The sequence below is a fragment of the Barbatula barbatula genome (assembly GCF_947034865.1).
Source record: "Barbatula barbatula genome assembly, chromosome: 23".
Lineage (NCBI taxonomy): Eukaryota > Metazoa > Chordata > Actinopteri > Cypriniformes > Nemacheilidae > Barbatula > Barbatula barbatula.
Genome location: NC_136786.1, coordinates 8,671,860 through 8,696,765, shown reverse-complemented (window position 1 = coordinate 8,696,765; position 24,906 = coordinate 8,671,860). Strand labels below are relative to the sequence as shown.

Sequence of the window (24,906 nt, the reverse complement as noted above, 5' to 3'; positions counted from 1 at the left end):
TTTATACAGTTCATTGGAGAAACAGTATTCTTGCTCCTGCTGACATATTAACAATTATTATTCCAAAAGCAGAGCTGCTTCAACTGCAGCTGGCAGTGGCCATGTTACATCTGGTTCCTGACACCCTCTCCTAGTGCTCCTCCCTGCCATTGCCTCATGCCGCTGGATTGGCCAACCAGCTCTGTGGCTTTCCTTGTCACAGGACATGAATGAAGTGTGATAAGCTGGTGGGCTCTTTTAAGTTCTTGCTCACCCAGGAGGGACCATAACGCTGGCTAAAAAAGATGCATGCAGATCTTACCTTCGCACAGCTTCTGCTCCATGGCATCACGGATACGACCGATATTGGTGTAGTCCTCGGCGTAAAGCACGTAGTCACCTGCTGGCTTGTTGGCGATGTCCATAAGCTCTGACGTGGTGATCTCTCTGCCCACACCCACCGCGAAGACCTTCACCCCTTTAGCCTGTGCCGCCATGCTGGCTTTCACAACATCATCATGTGAATTTCCGTCAGTCACTACCACGGCAATGCGGTTTTTCACATTACTCCGTTGCGAGGATGCAAATACGTGGTCCACAGCAAATTGTATGGCACTGCCTGTCTGAGTATTGCCATCGAGGTAGCTGATGTTCTCAATGGCTTTAATGAGATCTTGAGCAGTCTTGTGGGCGCCAAGCGGGATCTCCAACCTCGGACTGTCACTGTACTGGACTACGCCCACTTGGGTGTAGTGCGAGCTCACGTCGAAGCCGCTGGTAACATTGACCAACCAGCGCTTTGCTGATTCGAAGTCCCTGTCCCCTACACTCCTAGAGCCATCCATGATGTAGACCAAGTCATTGACCGCTGTGCTACAGCCTGCAGAATCAGAAAAACTAAATGGTGAGCTAAATGAAATGAGTATTTCAAATTTAATCTCCATTACAAATCTACTGAGCTGCTTGTATAGCAAGGTGCCATTTAGGTATATTTTAAGGTGACCAATTTGGATTTGTTTAGATTCTCTTCGGGTTCTCAATGATTTCCTTCAATAGAGCTAAGTGATACTCCATTACACATACACATTAAAGCACGCACAGAGTCAATTCGTAATTATATTTAACCATTTACTTTAATGCTTTTCAATATCACTGCATGTGTCTTGTCACTGAGCTCATCACAATGTATTATGGGATTGCTTCTCCATGAAAGTTACACATGATTCTTTGAATTTGGCAAAAGGTTGGTATCTCTTGGAACAGTCTTCACATCAGAATCTACAAAGGCATCTTGCAAGGTTTTGGAACAGAGCCTTATTGTGATTGCTCACAACAGAACCATTACAGCAAAGAAGACAAGAAACGGTCCATACCAGCTTGAATATCGTCATCTCTTGCTTGTGAATAGCCCAGGAAAAGCAGGGCTGTAATAGGCCTTAAAATCCACAACATTCTGACCTAAAGTTCTTGTCCTTCCTCAAAGTGTCAGTCTCCAGAGCCCTGAGAAGAGAAGATGAAAATAATTTGTTTTGGATGCTAAGATAATGGCTGAGAATCAGATTGCTTTCATAATTACCGAAAGATGGCGGTTTCATTTGATTATAGCTCTAATGTTATACAATCACTTAAGCTAATCAGATCAGTAAACACATTTCACACAGTTATCCACAGGGGTGTTGATTCAAGTTAAGTTCGTTCCTAAGATCACATTAGTATAATGTCGCTACATAGTATAGCATGAGTACATTTTTTGACCCATATTCTTAAAACCAACCTATGTGGCTATGCTTCATAATAGTATCTAACCGAGAAAGGTGGATTTTGTAGATATCAATAGTATCATAAAAATGTTTCTGTAGGTAATTGTTAGTTTATGGATTTGAACAACAACTAAATACATTACACTGTAAAAATATCCAGTAATAAAACGGATAAAGTAATGGCAGAAAATAGCCAGTGCTGCGTTTCCCGAAACCTTCTTAACGCTACGCCATTCTTAAATTATATCGTCAATACGTGTTTCCCGAAACCTTCTTAACGCTACGTCGTTCTTAAATTATACCGTCAATACGTGTTTCCCGAAACCTTCTTAACGCTACATTGTTCTTAAATTATACCGTCAATACGTGTTTCCCGAAACCTTCTTAACGCTACATACCGTCAATACGTGTTTCCCGAAACCTTTTTAACGCTACGTCGTTCTTAAATTATACCGTCAATACGTGTTTCCCGAAACCTTTTTAACACTACGTCGTTCTTAAATTATACCGTCAATACGTGTTTCCCGAAACCTTTTTAACGCTACGTCGTTCTTAAATTATACCGTCAAAACGTGTTTCCCGAAACCTTCTTAACGCTACATCGTTCTAAAATTATACGTTATACTTCAATACACCCGGTGTATTATAAGTTGTAATACACCGGGTGTATTGAAGTGTTTTTATTAATAAAATTGCAAAACACTGATGGTTGTTAGCTTTTTTAATTATAGCCTATTATCCAAAGGCACATCAGCTGGCAAACCATTTTACAGAAAAGGAGTATATATAGGAAGGACTGTTATGGGGAGTTCGGTCAAACTATGGCAGTGAGACTGCGAATAGTTGTCCTAAATCAAAGACGGTGCCATCCGCAGAGTGTATGTGCACTATTTCATAAGAGAACATTTAAGTCCCCTGGCTACCATATCAGAAGAGACAATTCTACAAACTTTCAGCAGCAAAATGTAGAAAAAACTGTGAAAATGAATACCAAAAATTCCTTTATATTAATACAGTATATTGTGCCCTATTTTAATCATTTGAGTGACACTGAAAGTTTTTTCATTATGGTTTTAAAAAATGTATGTACACTCAACAACATTGTTAATATGGTTTGGTATATGTAAATAATGTGTCCATGAAGATGATATAATGTTTTCAACAGATTGTGTTTTCAGTGTTCCGCAATGCCATTGTCATGTAAACAAACAACCACAATACATGTTTTCCATGTTTAGTTGAAAACTATAAACTTATAAAATATACAAATTATTGTATAAAGGGCCCTAAAACCATATGCTAATTTGCAGGGTTCTCTGTAGTTGCGTTGGATATCATGAAAATTAGATTATGCACATCATTTTTGGATGTGCACCTTGTTAGTAAATCACCAAATGTCCTCTTTCATCGTGCTTGCAAACTCAAATCTTAAATCTGGCACTCGATATGAAACTATGATGCTTATTCTATGCAGTAATAATATCTCAAATCCTTGTTAAATATGTTTGCAGTACTTTCATTGTGTTCAGACCAAGTCATATTCAGGGACAAGAATATCATAGAGAATTACAGATGTGCTCTTTTGACTGGGGTTAGTAAACAACCACCCTGAACACATTAATAACTAAATACTGATGCCCAAGCAACTGCCCACCACACCCACCATCATAAAGACGAATTCTGCACTGCATCCCACACGTTTTCTGCACGCTTGCTCCTCATTCATAATGTCTTTTATCCTTACAACTCCCCAAATTACAACTCAACCAGATGTGCTCTAAATATATGCATAAAAATGACATAAATAAAACAACACGTGTAAGGATATTGCGCCAGCGATTCATTGGCAAAAACGACAGACCATCATTAACTCTGCAGACTACCACAATTGTCCCTTTTATTCAACCTTATAAAAGTCTTTTAGAACTGGAAAGCAAACCAACAGTGAAAAGGAACTTCCAGAAAACATAAATAAGATCATTAAACACAGAAGTGTATACAAAAGATCCCCAAAGGCCCTGTAAAAGAAAGTTGCTTTACATTTAATTGCCAAATACATTTTACATCCAAACACACAGACAAGTAGGGCCGTTGAAGTAAGCATCAGCTTTTCAAGGGTTCTTTTGAGTTCTATGGCAAACACAACACAAAGAAATGTGGTGGAGCCTTGTCCTGAAAAACCATAATAAAATGTTCGAGGTATTAGAACTCTTTGGAACTGATGACACAACATCCCACCTCACATGCAGGCAGAACAAGAGCCATTTCAAGATACACCGAGAAGTATGTGAGGAATTCCTAAAGTGATGGTTCACCCAAAAACGAAAATGCTGTCATTATTTACTCTTGTCATGTGAAGCCTGTATACATTTACACTACATTTACATTTATGCAATTAGCAGACGCTTTTATCCAAAAGTTGGATCAGATCAAATCAGACAGAAATGTAATTCATAGACTAAACAGCACATCAGCATGAGCAATGCTTAACTGATTGGATAAGTAGCACTTTTGTGTGTTGCTTAGATCACACAGTGTTGTTTCAGCCTCTGCTGTGCCCATCGACGAGTGCCCTCATCAATAAAGAGATTGTTATTGTGCCACAGATGGAGATGTCCTGGTGTTTGCCTTCACCAGATGTGATATGTTATAACAGAGCCTTTCATGCTGTTTGGTGTGGATAAGTCAGTTTTGAGAAGATTGAATCAATCAATACAGGTGAATCGTGTATTTGACAAGAGGCATATGCTGGGATTATGACAATATCAAGCTGTTATTTACTCTGTATTTAAGGTTTGGGATATCTGGATACCTACCTTTTTAAACACAGTACTTTTATTATTTGGCTATGTGAGTAAGTAGGAATGAAATGCTGTATCTTTCAAGTGGCCAGCTTTTATCTCCTGAACTTCACTTGTTTCTTTGGAGAGTCCAACTATGTATCAAACTGTTTAGATTTGCCAAAATACTAAAGTTAAAGATTTTACATGGAGATCAAACATGTTTAGTCAAATTCTATCAAAATGAAATTGTCAGAGCTATGCATTACACCAATGATAAATAACGTTTCTACATGAACAATACATTACAATATACATATATTAAAGTGGCACCGTTTTTGTGGCTTCACTATTTTCTATGAAATTAAACCATTATTGACCCAGATTTGTATGTTCCCCTCTATTGAGCATGGTCTGTGGATTTTTTTGATAGCAATAAACAGACTGCTTTGCAGGACTGACTTGGCTGAATAATTCCCACAGGACCATTTCAAAAGAGAACCATTCCAATTACACAATTGCTCCTTTAAGTTCAACCTGAACAGCTTAAGTTAGGAACAAAGAGAACATGGGAAGTCACAAGTATGTTGGCAACACTTTCAGATGCATTAAACTATGTTCTCTTTTCAGCTTAAAATAGCATTGCAGTGCCATTTATTTAGGATAAAACAATTGTGAAATAAGAGTTATTGATGCAACGGCTATAAAAATCTGCATATTTTATTGGATATCAAAATCTGCCTGCTTTTATACATTTGAAAAATAAATGCAAGAGGGAAGAGTCATAAAGATATTGTGTTGCTACTAAAAAAAGACTACCTGTCCCATAGAGGGCGTCTTTTTTGTCATGAAATCTTTGGCATCTTTATAAGTAGGTTTCATGAACTTCATAACAAGCATTACAAGCACTCATTACAAGTCATGGCATTTAATATCAAGGCAATATAAATATCGCACAGATTAAAGCCTGTTTAAACTCAAACAAACACAACAAAATATGTTTCGTTGTATTATGGCTTTAATGTTATGTTGAATTCTTTCTTAGTCTCAAATATGAAAATGTGTGTCAGATTAAAATGTTGTTTCTTACCTTGTAAGTTTGACTTGAATTCAGAACTTAATAAATAATTTCATCACTCGGATAAATAATCTTTTCATCTGAGGAGCCATGGAGCCTGTCACAAGTTTTTATGTGTTCGGAGCAATTGACGTCAGAGAGACACACCCACCCACCTCTAACTGCTTGTACTAACCAAGAGAGAAAACTGATAAGTCTTTGGTGTCTGTACCAGCACCGCATAAAATCTTTATTATTTTACTAGTTGTTCTGTTTTGCTGTTGTTTTTTAACAAATAAACAATTAAATTAGCAAATTATTGACTTAAAGGAGTAGGTCACTTTCAAACAAAATTTTCATGATCATTTACTCTTCCCTGTTGTCATCCAAGATTTTTATGTATTTGTTTCTTTAGTCAAAAGAAATTAAGGTTTTTGAAGAAAACATTCATCTCGGGTTACTTGGCTGTAACCCTGTTCTCTGAAAAAGCGGGAACGAGATGCTGCGTTTCAAACATTATGGGAGAACGTCTTTGTTCGACTGGTTGTGAATCATGTGTGGCAAACACGCCAAATTTTTTGGCTTTAAATAACCTCGGCAGGTGACGTGGCTAATTACACCAGCACCTGCAGGTTATAAATAAACGTGGCGCAAAAGCGTCTTCAGGTTCCAACTTTGTCTGAAAGGACGTCCGGCATGCCTACAGTGCAGCATTGAGGCGCAGCATCTCATTCCCGCTTTTTCAGGGAACAGGGTTACAGCCAAGTAACCTGAGATGTTCCCTATCAAAAGCTACTCTCGATTCTGCATTTCAAGCGCTATGGGCACCGCACTGGAGGTGTCTGGACCTTCCAAGGATGTGTGGTATGTGTGCACAAGCCAAGAGGGGTCATCAGATGTGACTCTTGGATGTAGACTCAAGGATGTGAGAGCCTGGAGAAGCATAGACATCCAGACTATAAAATCTGGCGGAGAGGACCAGCCCGCCCCATCACACACTTGCTGCAAGGGGATACCTCTTGCTAAAGCCATAGAAGATGAAACCCCCTTGTTGAATGAACTTTGACACCTAGAGGTGAAGCTTGACCGCAGGCCTCATAGGCCAGAGCAATAGCATCCCTCACCCAATGTGACATTGTTTGCCTGGTGGCAGCCGCCCCTATGTTGCGGCTCCCATCACATATGAAAAGCTGCTCCGATTTACGCCACTGGCTAGTGCAGTGGATGTAATCCTTAGAGCACGTACTGGACACAGTAGGTGTAATCGTTCCTGGTCTGACGTCTTGATCTGAGGGCATAGCTCCTTCTAGGGCCTTCAGGGGCCAGACATAGAGGTTCCACAGCTTGGGACAGGGATGAAACACTGTCCCCTGTGCCTGAGACAAAAAATCTCTCCTGACTGTGATCGCCCATGGCATGTCGTTGAGGAAGGATACTAAGTCTGAGAACCAGATTCTGTTTGGCCAAGTTAATGGACCTTTGCCAGGACTCCCGGCGGCAGAGCTATCGGAGGAAACGGATTTGTGCAGGTGACAGTTGTGCTTGCATTATGATCGAGTCGCATATAACCCCCAGATACGTTGTATTCTGTGTTGGGGAAAGAACGCTCTTTTTGACGTTTAGTCTCAACCCGAGAGCCTCGAGGGTAGCTAGGACGACCGTCGAAGTGCTAGCTCCCGAGACTGAGCTAAAATCCCCCAGTCGTCTATGTAATTCAAAATGCGTATGCCCTGGAGTCGCATAGGAGCCAGAGCTGCATCCATTGATTGCAAAGCCCTGTGAGGGTGCCGAAGAGGAGACTATAATTTCTCTTGGAATTTTGAGTACCTCCTCCCTGGAGGGGGAAACACCCTCACAGTCCCGGGCACACTCGTCTCAAGATCTCCTCTTCTTAGAGGAGATGAACTGCCTCAGGTCCGGCCTCCGTGAGGTGGCCTGAGTGGCACGGTGGGCCGCTCCCCTGCCTCTTTGAGGGGGGCGCAACTCGCCACACTCTGCCTTATGACTTCACATCTCAGGTAGACCGGACCCACCCGAGACTGTGTGCCTGGTCGGGACTCCAGAACTGGTCTGGAGTGGGTGGCCGACACTCCAGACGCTTGAGCACGACGGGGGATTATTTCTGACGAAAGCCTCCTCGTGGCATCTCGCCTACCGGAACCTGGTGACTACAGTATTAACCGCATCACCAAATAGTTCAGAAGGCGAGATCTGGGGCATCAAGGAGGAACGTACGGTCCCGGTCCTTGATGCCCGTGAGGGTTAGCCACATGTGTCTCTCTGTGGTCACTAACGCAGCCATAGAACGGCCGATGGAACAGGCCGTCTGCTTGGTCGCACAGAGACGTTCCTTCAATCACCCCGTCAGTGCTCAGCCTGACCGACTGCCTGAAAAGAGAGAGAAGATGATGTCCCAGGGGAGAGATAGCTCACCAGCGTCTCTTCCACACGGGGCCCATCATGTACCCCCGTGGTCTCGCGCCAACAATAGTCGAATAAATCCATGTGACGGCACGAAACACAGTAGGAATGAGGTCTCTGCCATGACTGAGATACTTCGGCGTGGAGATCCTCAAAAAAGGGGAGGGCCCGACTTTTGGGCTCGTCCCCTTGGCCACACGACAGATACCTGTTGTCTAGTTTCGAGTGCTTGGGGGTCTCTTTTTCCTGCTGCAAGTCGAGCTTAAGGTGGTTGACTACATTCATCACCGCCCCGAGATGCTCGTCCAATGCTTTTGCTGCGCTAGAGGAACCCCCCAAGGTGGCGGTCTCCAAACCCGCAGAAACAAGGGATGCCTTGTCCTCTGCTCAATCCGAAGAAGTGTCGGGACACAAATTCATGTGTCAATCTACACTAAAACAATTCAGCAAATTCTCTAATAATACCATGTATTCTATACATGTGAGCTTTACAGTAAAATCCAAGATAACGTCTCTTAGTGCAGTGTTTATTTATTTCACAATGGTTTATTATTTACATGACCTTGTTCAGACAATATTAAAGATATCAGAGTTATATATAGTGAAAAGCGCCTTAGAAATATGTTGGAATTAATAAAAATATTGGATCTTCCTTTTCTTTCCTAGTTTATTATGAAAACAAGGTGCAGATACATTTGTTAATGATTTTGTATTTGCTGAAGCAAACAATTTTTAAATAGATATGTTGCTGGATATATGAGTTATTAAAACAGAATTGGGGGAAAAGCGTCCACACATCTCTCTGCCCTTTGACTGTGGACAGTAGGCTATAGTGTATTAGTATTGAATATGTCCTATACATCCAACCCTAGCTGCTTTAACATGCTGAGTGTGCTTATAGAAGTGAGTAGTTAATTATTCATGCTGAGATTTAAATATGCTGACACTGTATTGAAAGCGTTCTGCTTTTAGGGTTTTAATCAAAATGGGTCTTCTTCAAAGAACTGATAACCTAAGTCTTTTTATCTCAAAATGACCAATATGAACCCCCCAACACTAGCCAGATATATAGAGCAGTTTTTTGGACATTTAGGTAAGATGACCTTTTATGCTTCAACAGCATACGGCTGAAGATGTTAAGTAGGACAATCTCAAAGCGCTTTACTGCCATCTACAGACATGTTTCATAATTACGTAAAAAACTAGGCAACATTTGATATTTATGATGCAGACAAGTCTCCAAATGAATATTAATGCAGGGTCTTAACGATAATTTAATGATCATTTAATCATCACTCAAAAAGTGATTTATATTTCATTATTACTCCGCGTCTTGTTGACATTACACAATTCTCCGTCTTTTAAAGAACCAAGAACGGGGTGAAAGAATAAAACACGACTGAACTTAAAAGTTTTTTAGATGAGAGTTAATCACTGAAGTTTGTTTACACGAGTCAAACAAAGCAAAAGTCCAAATATCCTGAATTAATTTGTTTACAAAAACAGAAGAGATCATATACTCTTAATGACTGTAAACATGTTTATATAGGATTTGTTTCAAATACCTTAGTGCAGAGAACTCACTGGTCTTTTCCCAAGAGTGGGCCATCTATATTTAGCAAAGCTTTTCCAACACCAAACTCGTTTGTTTACAGCATAAACAAGAAATTTACATTTAGTCATTTAGCAGATGCTTTTATCCAAAGAACCCAGGGAGCAATAAGCGATATGTAAAAGAGCGATAGTACAATAGGTGTTTATACAAAGTTACTAGTTTCAACAAAAGCTTGACTACTAGATCCAGTGATAGTCCTGTAGGCAAGGATTGGTGACTTGAATCTGATACGGGCTTCAGCCGGTAGCCAGTGGAGAGAGATGAAAAGTCGTCTCACATGAGCCCTTTTGGGCTGTTGGAAGACGAACATACAAGTAGATTATAAGCAGATATCAATAGCAATATGTGAATAAACCTTGAATTCTTAGTAATAACAGAGTAGTATGAGATCCATGAGAGAGGCTCTTAATCTATGTTTGAAATAATTTATGGATAGAAGATTTGGGTCAAACTTCAGTATAGGGGGCAATTCTCGCTATTAACAAACCATTAACTACGACTTCTTCCTCAATAAACTCTGAATTTGTTGCTTATTAATAGTTAGTAGGGTAGTAGGGTAGTTGTTAGGTTTAGATATTGGGTAGGATTAGGGATGTAGAATATGGTCATGCAGAATATGTGCTTTATAAGTACTAATAAACAGCCAATGTGCCAATAATAGGCATGTTAATAACAACTAGTTAATAGTGAGACTTGACCCCAATACTGAAGTGTTACCAAGATTTTAGCCACAATGTTTGATTGTGTTGCATGGAGTGACTTTAAATAAATGAGAGCGTTGTTTTGTCCTCGCTTGGAAATTGGGTCAGTTACTTGATCTGTTCACATTAATTTCATTGGTGTATGTTTGGGGGCATATCAGCAAAAAGGCATGTGTATTTTAGCTCTAATATATAACCACATCATTGGCTGTTCTGATTGTGACAATTGAACAAATTCTTATGTACAATATGCAAATTCCTTTCATAGGATTATTTTGGCACAAATATATGGCTTAGTTCAAGTGGTCAATTGATCTCTTTAGCCCAATGGAGTGCCTACACTGTGAAAATAAATCCTGTAACAAAAAGAAATTTTTGGCAGCTTGCAGAGAAGCCATTTTTCATGTCAATTTGCAGTTTTTTCTTCAGTCATTTTTTCGACCCTATTTCTTAAAAATATATGACAAATATCTTAGAAAAACGGTACAATTACATCAAATAATTTTTTTGCATTAGGAATAACTGTATATGTATGTTATGTAAAGAAGTTATGTAAAAACGAATGCACTGAAAGTCATTTAAAACTACATCTGTAACAATAATTATGGTTGTGTAACTGTAACCATTAGTTACATATCTAGGTCTTGTTCAGAATGCAAGGCTGTCGGTTTGGGCATTATATGAACACCCTAAACAAATTCCATGAATGCTCAGACACACTTGGCCAGTAAACCATTCTATTTTTTGCTATGACTTATTGATCATATCATTTTTGCAGTGTTTGTGGATCCCTCTCTCCACGTGTTTCTGTTGTAAAATGAAAGAACACTGAGGACCACTGTAATATAGGTGTAATGGTTTTTGTTTTCGTGCAGATTCTGCCAGCAGGGTAAGTTTCGTCGAGAATCAGGACATGATGGCTAACACGGATACCATGTTTCTGAACTCTTCCACTGCTTGTTGTGTATTTCAGAATGATATGTTACGAAGAAATTTCAGGTGGGAGGCTTGCCAAATGGACCGGGTGAGATATCCAATCCATTATTATAGGTACTGTGGATTACAAAATATTTAATGTGCTTAATTCAGATGCTGGTTGTTTATTTGTAGTTACTGTAAAATAGCAGCCTGTTAAAAAAAAGGTATCCTCTGGATGGCACCCTTTGCCCAAACATGTTACAGTATTTTATCTATGAGCTTTGGTAGAGTTTACAGTTATACCTGTATTTTATGACTTTGGCTAATTAAAAATAAATGAAGTTAAGAGTAACAGAAATTATTTGATGTGAATAAAATGACTTGATGATAGTATTACTGTTTCCAAATAGCTGTTTATTTGGTGCCATTTAAGTGTAGAAAGAGGAGTGTTTCTCACTATGGTTACACTAAATGTAATGCTATTATTATTTTTGCTATTGAGATTATTGAGGAATAAATGCATTAGCTAAAATGGCACATTATTGTACTTCTTGTTTTTACCAACAGGGGGCATTCATGCACTGGATGGGTCTAAAATACAGAGCATTTAATAGTTCTCTGATGTTAAATACAATTAAAAAATGGGTCTATTTAAAACAATAAATGTTAATCTGTAGAAAAATGCATAATGTCAACAAAAAACAAAATAAAATGTCACTGAAAAGATAACATACATTTACATAAGTTAAAAGGCAAAGTCAAAATGAGTTGCCTTAGTAGTAACAACAGAATTGTTCCTGTCAGAAATCATAATAGTACTGAAATAAATATGAAGTGTTTTATTTAGATTCTGAAAGGTGCGTTTGAAGAAGTAGATGCACTTGAACAGAGTGTGTCTCCTCTTAACATAGTGGGCAAAGTCTAGTGTTTTTCCACTTGATCAGTGGTATTTGCATAACAACAATGGTCTTTGGAACCACACGAATATCCTCAGCATATAAAGCAGGTAAACGTGAAAATAAGTCGCTTGTGAGTCAGAGAGTTCAGTTCCAATATCAGGCTTTCATGCAAACAAAACCTTTGAAGGGTTGACACTAGATTTTCAGAATCATCAAGACGTTTGAAACATGTGCTGAATTCATCTGATCTCATTCAGATTTAAAGGAGAACATTTTATTCTGGCTCGCATGCTCAATAACCATGACAACCAGAATATCTGTCTGTAATGACCAATAAAGGCCCCTGCAAAGACAAATTTGGTCTAATCTCAGTTTACCCGTGAAACCACCCCAATACACTATGGCTCCAGTTATTAAAAGATGTGAATGCACAGCATTATTCATTTTTAGAGAGGTTTGATGATACACTGGTGTACTTGTACAAGCAGACAAAATCTCGAAACCACAAAGCAATGCTTGGCATTGATGCACTACAATGCATGTTTATTATTGTGTTAGATTCAGATAGATTAATTTACAAAATCGGATTTCCTCACCAGACAAGGCAAGAATTAGATTTAGGCATTCATTTCACCAGGACAAAACTTTAAAATAAATATAATTATAAATACCAAAGAATAAGAAATCGGTTAAAAATTTAAGTCTTTTTTACTACTTTCAAAGCTTTAAGCGGCATCTAGGGGTGAGGTTGCGAATTGCAACCAATGGCTTACTACAGCTCTCGCCCCTCCCTTTCAAGCACAATGGTGGCTGAAACAGGGCTAAAATGTCATGTTTTCTTTTCTTTGCCAAATGAGGATTCTAAGATAATAAAAACATGACTCTTCAATATGTACGGTCTCTATATACCTCTGAACACATAGTAATGTATATTATATTGCATATCTTGCACACTGGACCTTCATTGGTAATGCTGCTTTTTACCACAATTTAAACATTATTACCATCTCCACGGGACACATCTGTGATGAGTGACGCCATATAACGCCTGAGGCCCATTGCACAAAGCGAGGTGAACATACTCATACAAAATAAGTTTTGGCTTGACTAAACCAGATAAACCCAACGTGGTTTAGATCACATGCGGGAAACACGGAACACAGAAGGCATCATCGGTTCAATTGACTTTGCGAGTATCAGCGCAGTTCACTTTTCTGTTGAAATGAAGAAATCATGAATCAGAAAACAGTTTAACTGCAACACAGACATTTAACTTCTTTAAAAAGTATAAGTGCATTCAATAGAAACGATGTGAAATTCACTTTTGTCTCTAACTAAACTTATAAAGCATTGCACTGTACATCACTTTAGATAAAAGTATCTGCCAAAAGCATAAATGTAATATAAAACTCATAAAACATATGACATTTCTGAATTATGTGTTATAACCTGCATTTCGGGAACCCAGTTCTCCTTTTATTATATTCTGAGTATATAAACTAGTCACTAGAACAAAGGCAATTTAACTCTATAAAGGTATTAGGGCTGCTTTCAGCGTGTTGAATACTTTCTACATGCCTTTGATGAATTATCACCCACAGGTAGGCAGGACGGGTTGTTCCTTTTTCCATGGAGAGAGATTGGAAATAGATTTTCGTTTCCACTAATGGCTTTTTAGTTGTAACCTGCGGCACCAGCTCGCTGTGTCAGCTCCTCTGCATGCTGTTGCAATATTCCCCATCCCTGAGGAGTATGAGTCAGCACACAACAGGGAGGGAATGCATTCGAGAATGTCCGTCCCATCGCTTTTTGAAAGGAGGAACTATTAAACGTTTACGTGATTATATTGGCAGATCAAATAAATAAAAAATGCCAACAAATGCGTCGATTTTTAGTTCATTAGATTTCTTTAATATTACAAAAAACAGCTACTTTATAGCTTACACAACACAAACATTTTAAACACATATACCCTTCTGGATAAGTTAAGATGTGATTTTGTTTGCATTATGATTCTCAACAACTGTTTTATGAATTCCTCTGAGTGGTCCTCGGAGACAACTTGGATAAGTGTGAATTAGTTTTTAATGCCACTGTGAAACAAGGAACTGCAACGGCTAAAACAACATCAGCTTAAAGCAAACACCAAACCAATTGTTCTTTATTTTCCCCATATATTTTATTTATAATGCAATCCTAGCAAAAGCTACAAACAATATACAATTGTTGGACTTTTTCGCCACTACACTACCTCTACTCATTTACTCAGCCTCAGGCTGGTTCAAACCTGTATAGCCTACTTTTATATGTTCTGCTGAACACAAAGTTAGATATTTGGAAGAATGTTCTTACAAAGACTGCAGACTACAAATAAATCATTCTGTCTTGGAGAGATGACGAAACAAAATGTTAGGTTAGGTTGGCTTAATGGACCAGTGAATAAATTAAATATTGTTGGAAACAACTAATACATTTGTGATAAAATAAGAGCAAGTGATTTCAAATAAGAACAAGCAACTTTATTACATTTATTCGTGTCGATACAGCACTAGCCCGATCGTGCAAGTAACAGTTATGTCAACTGGCCCGAGGGTCCTTATTGTTGAGCCCTTTGACTCTAAATCTGTATACATTTTTTTGTTCTGATGAACACAACAGATGTAGGAAACCAACCAGTTTTTGGGGCACAATTTACTAGTTTTATTTCTATTTACATTTTTATTTTTGTCAAAGACAGCTGTTTTTGCTTATATCTGTTGAAGGTTTCACTCTACCTAGCTATGGAAAGACTATGGCTTTGGCATTTGTTCTTGTTCAATGCTCAGTTTGTTATGCTCCATATGTTTACTGTAAATGTACATTCGGGAAGCCATTTCCTTTCCTGTGGTCAGTCTTGAGTTGCCTGGACAGCTGTGTGAACCCAGAAATCCCAAAGGAGCTTAGCTCTGTCTGGTTGTGAAGTGTTCTTTCATGATTAGTGCCTCGGTGCCTTCACTCAGTCCTGCTATTCCCAGCCACTAGTCTTTTACTCCCGGCCATTTATCAATTATTAATTTCCATAATCAATGCATTTGGTGTATTTTAGACATTGAATGATGATTTTTACGTAACACATCAATAATAATCTATATAGATTATGTATGATTTTATTGCTTCCGTACAATGTTGCATAACATTTAGTCATATTTCTCTGTAGTTCAGATCTGTCATTCTCAAGAGCTGTCAACCCCTTTTCAAAAGACAACATTACACAAACCCATTCATTATATTCTGTCATCGCTTGTTCAAAGAACAAATCCAGGGATGTTAAACTGGGTTTCGTGGGTACATTATGATAAACAGTGAGTATATTCAGCTTGAGTCGCAGCTCACAGAACTAATTGGATTCCCCGTCCTCTCTTTAAAACCTCATGGCAACATAACAAGAGCTGGACATCAGTTCTTCATGGCAAATTATCTCAACTCATTAGGTTGTAAGTCATTAGTGAAGCTGCCCAATGAAGTTAAAGAATAACAGCAGGAAACAAACACCAGCCGGCAGACTATCTCTCTCTCTCTCTCTCTCTCTCTCTCTCTCTCTCTCTCTCTCTCTCTCTCTCTCGTTTTGATAAAAATGCTGCCATGACAACATACATAGGTAGATGCACAGGAGAAAGAAAAACGTGGTTCTTATCTTTGTTGCATGCCTTGGACCCTGCTTCATTGATGTTTCATGCAAAATCATATGTTATCACTATCATACAGAAAAACTGGCGACATATACAGACCAGTATATGAGGGTGTACTTCAAATAGTAACGCTCTTTAAAAATGAATGAATTGATTTACATTGTATTTGTATACCACTTTTCATATTTTATTCTTTCACCCTTAAAATGTGTGAATTAAAATAAAAACAAAATGCATTAGAAAGCAAACATTTCAAGCCGTATTCGCAAAACAATAGTCCTTATAACTAACTGTATATCATAGTGATCTTGTAATTTGTTTTGATAAACTGGTCCAAAATTGTTTTAGGATGCATGAAGTCTGTTCCTCTCACTTTCACACAGGTGGCAAGTCTTCTGTAGTTAATTGCATCAGCTATTGAGGTATTGTCCATTTTTTGTACAGTATTTTTTCTTTTTCACTGTAAAAACAAGTCGTGTTTGGAAATGTTTGGCTTGAAAAGTGTGCTTGTGCTGTCTTTAGCAGAACTTTTTTTTGTTTTATCTGCTGCAATGGCATTTCACTTTGAAAATATTTTGGTTCTTTATCTTTAATCCTGCCAACATTACTCCGTTAATATGTGCTTTTCTTTTTTACCCCTTGACATTGCTGGATGAATTCAATAACTAACATCCATGTTTTAATGCAGGTGGAAGGACAAAAGCCTTCAGCTGTTGGATGTTGTGTCACCGTGGAAATCTGTTTCATTGTTGCGTTGGGATTTCGTAACGCGGACATACAGAGGAGAGAGGGGGAGAGTGGAGAAGCAAACAGATGAGATGCTGGCGCTCTTCGTGTATCTCCGCACTAAGACACTCGACGAGCATCCACACAGCAAGAGCACACTTTCTGCTGTGAAAGTCTAAGATCTAATGCTATGAAACCGCCGTCCTGACACTATTTACCCAACCTTGTGCCTGGGTGCCAAAATGAAAGAGAGGATGGAGAGGCATGCCGTGGGTGCGCTGCTGACGCTGTGCGTGATTTTAGAGGTGAGTCGTGTCTTCCCATACAACGCAACTGTACGCGGGGTTCCTAGACGTTTTATTGCTATTGTGTGGTGAGATTGAACTTCATCGTTGATGGCTTGATCGGTGTAATGTTGTCGTTTAGCAAGAGGCAAATAACCCCGATACTGTATGCTATGTGTGGTCGTACCGATCCTTTGTCTCCGCGTCCGCTCCTCCTCCTATAACAATACAACACACGTTTATTGAAATGAGATATCACTGTCAGCAGATTATTGGGAAAATACAGCAGATTGTTGTGTGTTGTGTCAGGTGAACTGTGAAGTCAATGCAGAGGTCCGGCTGTGAACTTCATTGACTGTTTTTATTCTCACAAGTCCTGACAAAATACTAATAGTATTTCTATTTTGGTTTGGTTTGTATAAATATTGTCTATCTATTCATCTTCGTGTCGGCATCTACTGCACAGTAACGAAATGTCAACTGATCATCATCTAATAGCATTATGTTTGCCAGACTGCTTTTTTATGAGCAATCAAATGGGAATAAATCAATATGACAGCTTTTTCTCTCATAAATCATTATGTGAATTCAACGCAGATAGCTACTGTGGCTCTAACTCACACACAAAACGCAAGCATATTGTTCCTTGTGCAATGTTGTTTTCATTCAAGCACAGGCCAGCAATACTTTCACTGAATGACTAAAGTAGAGCACATTTATACTTAACCGTAAATCCCATTGCAGCACGTATGCCTGCTTTAAATCTGCTGATGCGCCTGCATCATTCCGATGCTTGCATGTCACTTGAGCCACAGTTTATATGTAAAGGCAATAAAGGTAACACTAAGAATTACAGATTCATATTTTGACATATCATTTTTTTTAAATGATGTCAATATGACTTCTAAGACTTGCCTAACAACTTTGAATGTAGTTACACTAATAAATGCTGGGTTATTTTCAACCCATAGCTGGGTCAAAAAGTGTACAGTAAGTCGTTGAAAACAGCCCAGCGTTGGGTCAAAAGCCCAACCGTTTTATTATAAATTGACCTATTCTGTGTTGTTTTAACCCATTGTTGGGTCAAATATAAAAAAAACATTTTAATTGGTTTGTCCCTTTTTTACCCAATAATGGGTCGAAACAATCCAGCATTTGTTATGGTTTATACCATAGGCCGTTGAATGCTTCAAGCGGATTGGTTGATAAACGTTCTATGGGTATGCATTAACGTACAGTAAAATGCACACCTACGAGGGTGTTTCAGGTCGTTTCAATAAACAAAGCATTTCAAAAACAACAAATACATATAGGCCTACTGAAATCCCAAAAAGGATATAACAAAATAGGAAAACTGAATGCATCAATAAATGCTGAGAGCCTACTGGTTCGTTTTCCTCCTCATGTTGCGTATAACTGTTAACCAATATATTTTGATACTCTTTCAAAAGTTTGTGTGATTTATTTTACTGCTGAAGATAGAAACAATACGAGGAATATATTATTTATTATCACTGGCTTTACTAACTCATTCCTACCACACAGTTGTGCGGGCGATCTCTTACTCAGCGGACACATTTCAACGACTTTACTCGGACCCGTTGTGCAAAAACATACGATTGGTAGAAAACCTAACCATCACTGGTGCGAAAGCAAACTATGCTGAAACATATGAATGAGATAAATCTATATGAACTGTCAACTCTTAAAATGGTAACGAATTGCCATGAGATGTTTTGAAGTAAATTGTTTATTTTTACGCATTGGACGCCACAGAGTCCTGACACTAACCCCATTGAAAGTCTTTGGAATGTTCTAGATTTTTCTGTCATCATCAATATCTTAAAAAGTGATGCAGCTGTAATTCTGCAACAATGACGAGACCAATAATATGCTCCATAATGTATAACCCCTTTTTGTTATCTACATTCATATTCATTTGAACATAAAATATTGATGGTTATAAAATGCCAACCGCATGGACTCACATTATATGCATCCCAGCTGTGCACAGTCATAGACTTAAACTATCTAATTGCTGTATAACCATAATTGTATAATTTTATAACTGTCAGTGGCAATTATACACTAAAATCGGACATCAGTGTTTTATGTGACTCGATTCACATCACCTCTTTCTGTCACTTTGAGAAAATACATTTTCTTTAGATTGCAGGATCAGTTAGGAGTTGACTGAAAGCAGCAGGGAGTTTGATGAGTTTGTAACATTGATACAGGGATTTGCACACTCTGGCCTGTGAATCTATATTTACTAAAGACAAAGGTATTAGCCTTACGCCCCCGGTTAATGCTCACTTAACAGCAGCCATGTCCGCACACATTAGCCTTCACTCACTCTCTCGCTGTTGTTTCTTGAATAGCAGTCAGTGTTGAACAAGGGCTCATGTTCAGGGAGTAAAGTCAGTGTAGGCCATGAATGCTCCACCACCAATGTTTGCGTTTGGATTGACGTGTGGGGCCGCTGACCGTAACAACGAATGATTTACGAAGATGTAATGGAACTGCTGCGTAGTAAACAACCATTAAAACATTCAACCAGGAAAACATTGGCTGTGTTTGTTGAAACACATTGTTTGTTCATGTCAGTGATGTTAATACAGGAAGACGTTATTGGCTTTTGTAGAGCTTCTCAGAAAGACGTGTTTTGCGTGTTTTGGTTTGATCTTCCTGTTTGTTGTTTCGTCTGATGACCATCTCCGTGTTACAGTAAGTTGATCAATCGCCATAAAGATCCAAGACTTGATTATTTGCAGTGTTGTGTCAGCATCGTAACTGTGTAATTTTGTCATTTTGTGGGAAATCACATCGATGTTAGAAAAAATGTTTTCAAGATCTTCCCTGATATCAACAAATATCAATGTTTACTGTACAAAACTTTTTAAAAAAAAAGGGATTTGCGTCATTGTCCAATCATGTTGCCAGACTTTTGTCAATCAACATAAATCTGTATATATATATCAATATTACAGCTCATATATATAAACAGAAATGGTGTAAAGCAACTAACCACAATCCATCTTGTTAAGGGATGGGTTCGTTTGTAAATGAATGAATTCAAGTAACTTAAATGTATTGATCTTTTTTAAAAGACACAAAGCCATTAGCAAAGTGCTTCATTTCTATGAGAAGCTTTTAACCTCAATAACTTGAGTCATTTCCATTCTCTGCCTCAACCATTTCTTGGAAAGAAACATTGGAAATTCAGTAAGGAAATGACAAAAGGCTGTTTCGAACCCAAATGCTAATCCAGTAACTGAGATCCAAATGCTGTTGTTTTCCAAGATGCAAAGCAACACACAAAGATCATTTGACCATAAAAGAGGCAGAAACAATTAGCTCATTTGCAATTCCTTGCATTTTTTATGTCTTTATGCAAGTCCAGATCTCTGTTGCATAGTGAAGAGCCTGGTATTAATCTCTTCGCTGGTAGTGACTTACCATGCTTGACTCCAGCTCTGAGCATTTAAACAAAAACACAAACAACAAACAACCGATTGAGAAGATTATTCCCAGCAGTTTTCCCTGAAGAGAAGGGAAAGGCTTGTTATTTGATTGAATTCAGGCCTAGAGCTAGTGTCATGATACAACCATGCAACAAAACAAGAAGACGAATTAGTCATCGCTTGTTGACATCCTAAACTGTGACCCTTAAACTAAAACTGAACATGGATTGTTGAGAATACTGTGCACCGTATCACAGCATTTGTATTTGCTGAAGCTTGTTCCTTCTTCTTATACATATTTAAATGTACTGTATGTATTGTGAATTTGACTAAATTTGTCAAGAGCATGATTACGTCATCATCGCACCATCCTTCTTTAGTAGCATTGTGACATTTTTGTCACAACATTCTCATTACTGAGAAAACTACAGCCCATTTTTCATACAAATATTTTACATATTGTACATATATATAGAAAAAGTTCAGAAAATTTTTTTCTTCTTTTGGTGACCTAAATATTTATCACAGTTTTCATGTGTCTTGTTATGTTGTGAATCCTTCACATTGCTGTTGCAACACAGTCTCACAGAAATTCATGACATTGTCACCAACTGTAATCTGTTAATTCGTGTTTACTGACACGAATTTTGCCCTTTTTTGTGTCAGTCAGCACGACTTTCAATCCAGTGTATTTTAATGCGCGGTATCTTTCATATTCATGAATATACATCAATGCAATATGATGGGAATTCATACCTGTTTTACAAGGTGGCTCATTTGTGTGAGGGCCGGGTTTAGGGGAGCCCTTTAGTGTTGTGAAACTCACGTTTTTAGGTATATTAGCCTTTGCGTCTTTGATTGTAGGGATTGAGGTGAAGTAAGGTGTTGGCTAGCCACATCCTTCAATATTTACGACTTCTTTTGATATCAGGTTATAAATATATCAATGTTAATACACACGCAGTCTGTGAAAAGAAAGTCGTGCTGAGTGACTTTAATAAAAGGTTGTGCTCACTGACACGGAAAAATGGGGATATATGTATGTGTTTGTTTGTATCTTTCACCGTGCATGTTTGTATCTCCTCTTTGCCCCGTCTCTCTGAAACACGCAGATTTTTACTAAGCTCATCGCTCTGAAAAGCGAGGTGTGCTATAATTGGTCAGTTAACCGGCGCGTAGTGATTGGTCGAATACTGCAAGAGTGTGACGGAAATGTAACACCTCCTACCATATTTGGAACATCAAGTTCCAAAGTAATTGTACTGACAAGTACGCCCACCTTACTTGCATAAACATTTGGGCGGCCTAAGCCAATTCATACCACAAACTGACGTAGATTTGTGGGGGTGTGGTTAAAAGCATTTGAAATACATCTTTTATTTTCCGACACTTACATTTTTGCAATTGTACATGTCTAATACATATGCATTGGCAACACAACAAAGACACAGAAAAACACGTATTCGTGCCTTACGACCTCTTTAAAATAAATATTACCGTAATACAGTTTTGTAGAACAGAACAGAATAGTCAAACTCAAAAGTTTAAATGCATACACATTACGGCAATGTAAATAGTGTCCTTAACTGTCATTAACATATTGTAAAAGTCATATTGTGGTATGTTTTTGTAAGATTAACAAATGCAGAGAATTTTAGCAGAAATTTTATTGAATCAACATAAATATATTTTCTTATTTTATTGTATAATAATTGTATTAAATAGACGATTTGTTGAATTTAGTTTCATATTAATTTGATTAAATAAACAATTTGTTGAATGCGTGTGTATCTTTGTCGCATTTTAAGAAACTGCATGGTACATTGACATCTAACGGATGAGCTTGGTATCGCAGTCTAAATTTTCTAAATATTGGATAGGCAAGTTTAGCCAAGTAACGGTTCTTCTCGGTTTACATTTACATTGAGTTATCAAATGTGTACCGGAAGGTAGGTGTAGTTCACGAACACGCACATGCTCAGTAACGATTGTTTATGTTGTTGCTTTGAAACCGTCTATTGAGACGGTTTGAGAAAAACATTTGCAACACTCCAGCAAATTACCAGCACGAATGAAAGGTCTTGACTGGTGTAAAGGGTTAATTGCCGCACCCTGACCTTTCGCTCACTCTCAAATATCCTCTTCGCAAATAAAGTGATGTTAGTATTCTAGGTAATTCACCCACACACATTGATCCCTTTAACCAATGAAGGGGTTTCTCTGATTTTCACACCATTTCCCTGAAACTGCGAAACTGGTGAGTAGTGGAGTTGTGGCACTAATCTGTTCGGGCCTGCTACAGCACAACTTCCCAAAGTGGCTCAGTATATTTCCTTGAAAACAAAGTTATGTAACTCCACTTACATGTCAATCCGATGTTTTTTCTACTGCAAGTATGTTTTAATGCCAGATTTAATGCCAACAGTCTGACTCTGCAAAACAATTTCAGAGTAAATTTCATAGCTTTTGTAATACATGATCCTCAGCAGCATGTAATACTGCCTGAAGCAGCATGAAGAGCATGCGGGTGGTAAACTAATAACACTAACCGAGTGCTTAGCGGGATAGAAACAAATCCTGCTACTCCACAAATGAGTTCCCCACAGCAACAGTAGGTATCCTTAACTTTGCTGGTGTGTCGTTTTTGCCTTCATTACAATACCGGAACGACAACAAAAAAAATTGCTCAGATAAATGCATGCTATTAAGTGTAGAAAATTGTAAATCACTTAATTTTTTTTTGAACCCACGTAGGTCAGGAGACCGTACGATTGCTGCGTTGGCTGTTAAAGTCCCAGGGTATCAACTAGCATCCGTCACGCAAATTCAGGATGTTAGACATGTAGGCAGCTTGGATTGGTTGTCTAATACATATTCATAACTGTTTTGAATTGCTTGGCAAAAATACGGAAAGATCAGTAATCTAAAAAGTCTGTAAACTTTGACTCGCTTAGTCATTTATGTGTCTAATGCTTAAAGGTGCTGTGTGTAATATTTTGGAAAATCTATTGACAGAAGTGCAATATAATATACATAACTATATGTTCAGAGGTTTATAAAGGGTTATGTTTTATTATATTAGAATGAGCCGTTTCTATACACCGCTGGTCCCCTTGCATGGAATTCTCCATTCTACTGTTTCTACAGTAGCCCTAAATGGACAAACTGCTCTACAGAGCCCGTTTCGCAAATATGTTATCTCCTTCGGGGAACGAAGAGAAAACGTGACAACGTCTCAGTCCTGTGAGTGCTTTGAAAGGAGGGGGGGTGACCCGTTGGCCGCAACCCACAACCTCAACACTAGATGCTGCTAAAACCTTCCCATTGCTCCTTTAAAGCAGGAGTCTGTATCGTTTGCCTCTCTATCGCCATCTCTGTTTGAAACAGAAAGTTGCAGATTACTTAACATATCTTTTGCACTTAAAGCTAAATTAACTTCAAAACGGAAGTTTAAAAGCTGCCATAACCTTAAGTGAAATCAAATTTACTTTACAAGAACTTTCTAATGTACGACTTTAAATTATAATGAAGTTATTTTTATTATAATTAACGTCCTAATGTTTATTATAATTAAAGCCAGTTTGATTAAACTTACAAAATTAAAGGGATAGTTTACCCAAAAATGAAAAGTATCCCCCAGTAGGAAAAATGACTTATCTGTTGAACACAAAATACATTTTGATGAATGTAGGAAAACAAACAATTCTGTGGCACTTTTGACTCATTGTATACTACTCTGGTAGTCAATAGGGGGCACGCTCTGTTTGGTTATAAGCATTCTTCCAAATATCTTTCTCTGCGTTCATCAGAACAAAGACATTTTTCAAAGAAAGATTTGGAACAACTCCAAGGTGAGTAAAAGATGACAGAATTTTCATCTTTGGGTGAACTATCCTTTTAATACAGCTTTGGAACTAAAGTTTAGACATTTTTACAGTGTGGGTCTTCAATATATTTATAATAAGTTATTTCACTTGGAGAACAAGTGGTTTGGACCACTTTAATGGTCAACCCCTATCAGGTGGTTATGTTCTTGTGTAAAAATGTACCTTCAGTGTTTTTCAATGAACAAAGTTTGGAATGACATGAGGTAAATAATTCCATTATTTATTTATCTTTGCTAAATTGTTCCTTTAAATGCAAACTTTGCAAACACCAAACGCCTCATTAGACCTGTTCGCTATTTGTGCACATCCTGTACTTCATGATTCACAATTCAAGCTCTTTCTAGAAAGTTCCACCATTCTGCTGTCACGGGTGTTCGAAAAAAATCCAGCAGCTTCCACCCTGGCAGACACATACCTTTTTTATGGTCTGACTGGAGTCAGAAAGCATTCCTCTGTGTAATGAAGAAGGCCCTTTGTCAGCTGTCTAATGGCGAGCGTTTGACAGCTGCTGAGGGATGCAGGCTGAGGTGTATTGATTATCGAACTGACAGCTCGGCCTGCACTCTGTCATAAGGGGTGAATGAGCAGCGGTGTAATCGGATCTTGAAGAAATGTTCAGCCCCCCCTGGAAGTAGAAGCAGGGAGATTGCCATTTAATCGGACTTATCATCCTGGTAGATGGAGAAAACTATCTACAGCGCTGAGGCCGAACAAAGCACAAGCGAAATGCTGACAGCATGGGTTGGT

At 38.3% G+C, this 24,906-nt stretch overlaps 2 protein-coding genes across 2 annotated transcripts in view; one reads left to right on the top strand and one right to left on the bottom strand.

Annotated features, from left to right (window-relative positions):
* The window catches only part of LOC306912121 (uncharacterized protein), a 35,245-nt gene extending 29,564 nt beyond the window's left edge, over window positions 1-5,681 (bottom strand). Inside the window, exons 1-3 of the mRNA XM_079487988.1 lie at window positions 5,610-5,681; window positions 1,353-1,479; window positions 302-859 (exon numbers count right to left, since the gene is read on the bottom strand). Of these exons, the coding sequence (XP_079344114.1) occupies window positions 302-859; window positions 1,353-1,431 (637 nt within the window). The 5' untranslated portion in view covers window positions 1,432-1,479; window positions 5,610-5,681. The remainder of the gene's footprint in view (window positions 1-301; window positions 860-1,352; window positions 1,480-5,609) is intronic.
* A 10,859-nt stretch (window positions 5,682-16,540) lies between these two features.
* Window positions 16,541-24,906, top strand: part of vopp1b (VOPP1 WW domain binding protein b) — a 30,676-nt gene continuing 22,310 nt past the window's right edge. The window contains exon 1 of the mRNA XM_079447309.1: window positions 16,541-16,829. Within this exon, the coding sequence (XP_079303435.1) occupies window positions 16,767-16,829 (63 nt within the window). The 5' untranslated portion in view covers window positions 16,541-16,766. The remainder of the gene's footprint in view (window positions 16,830-24,906) is intronic.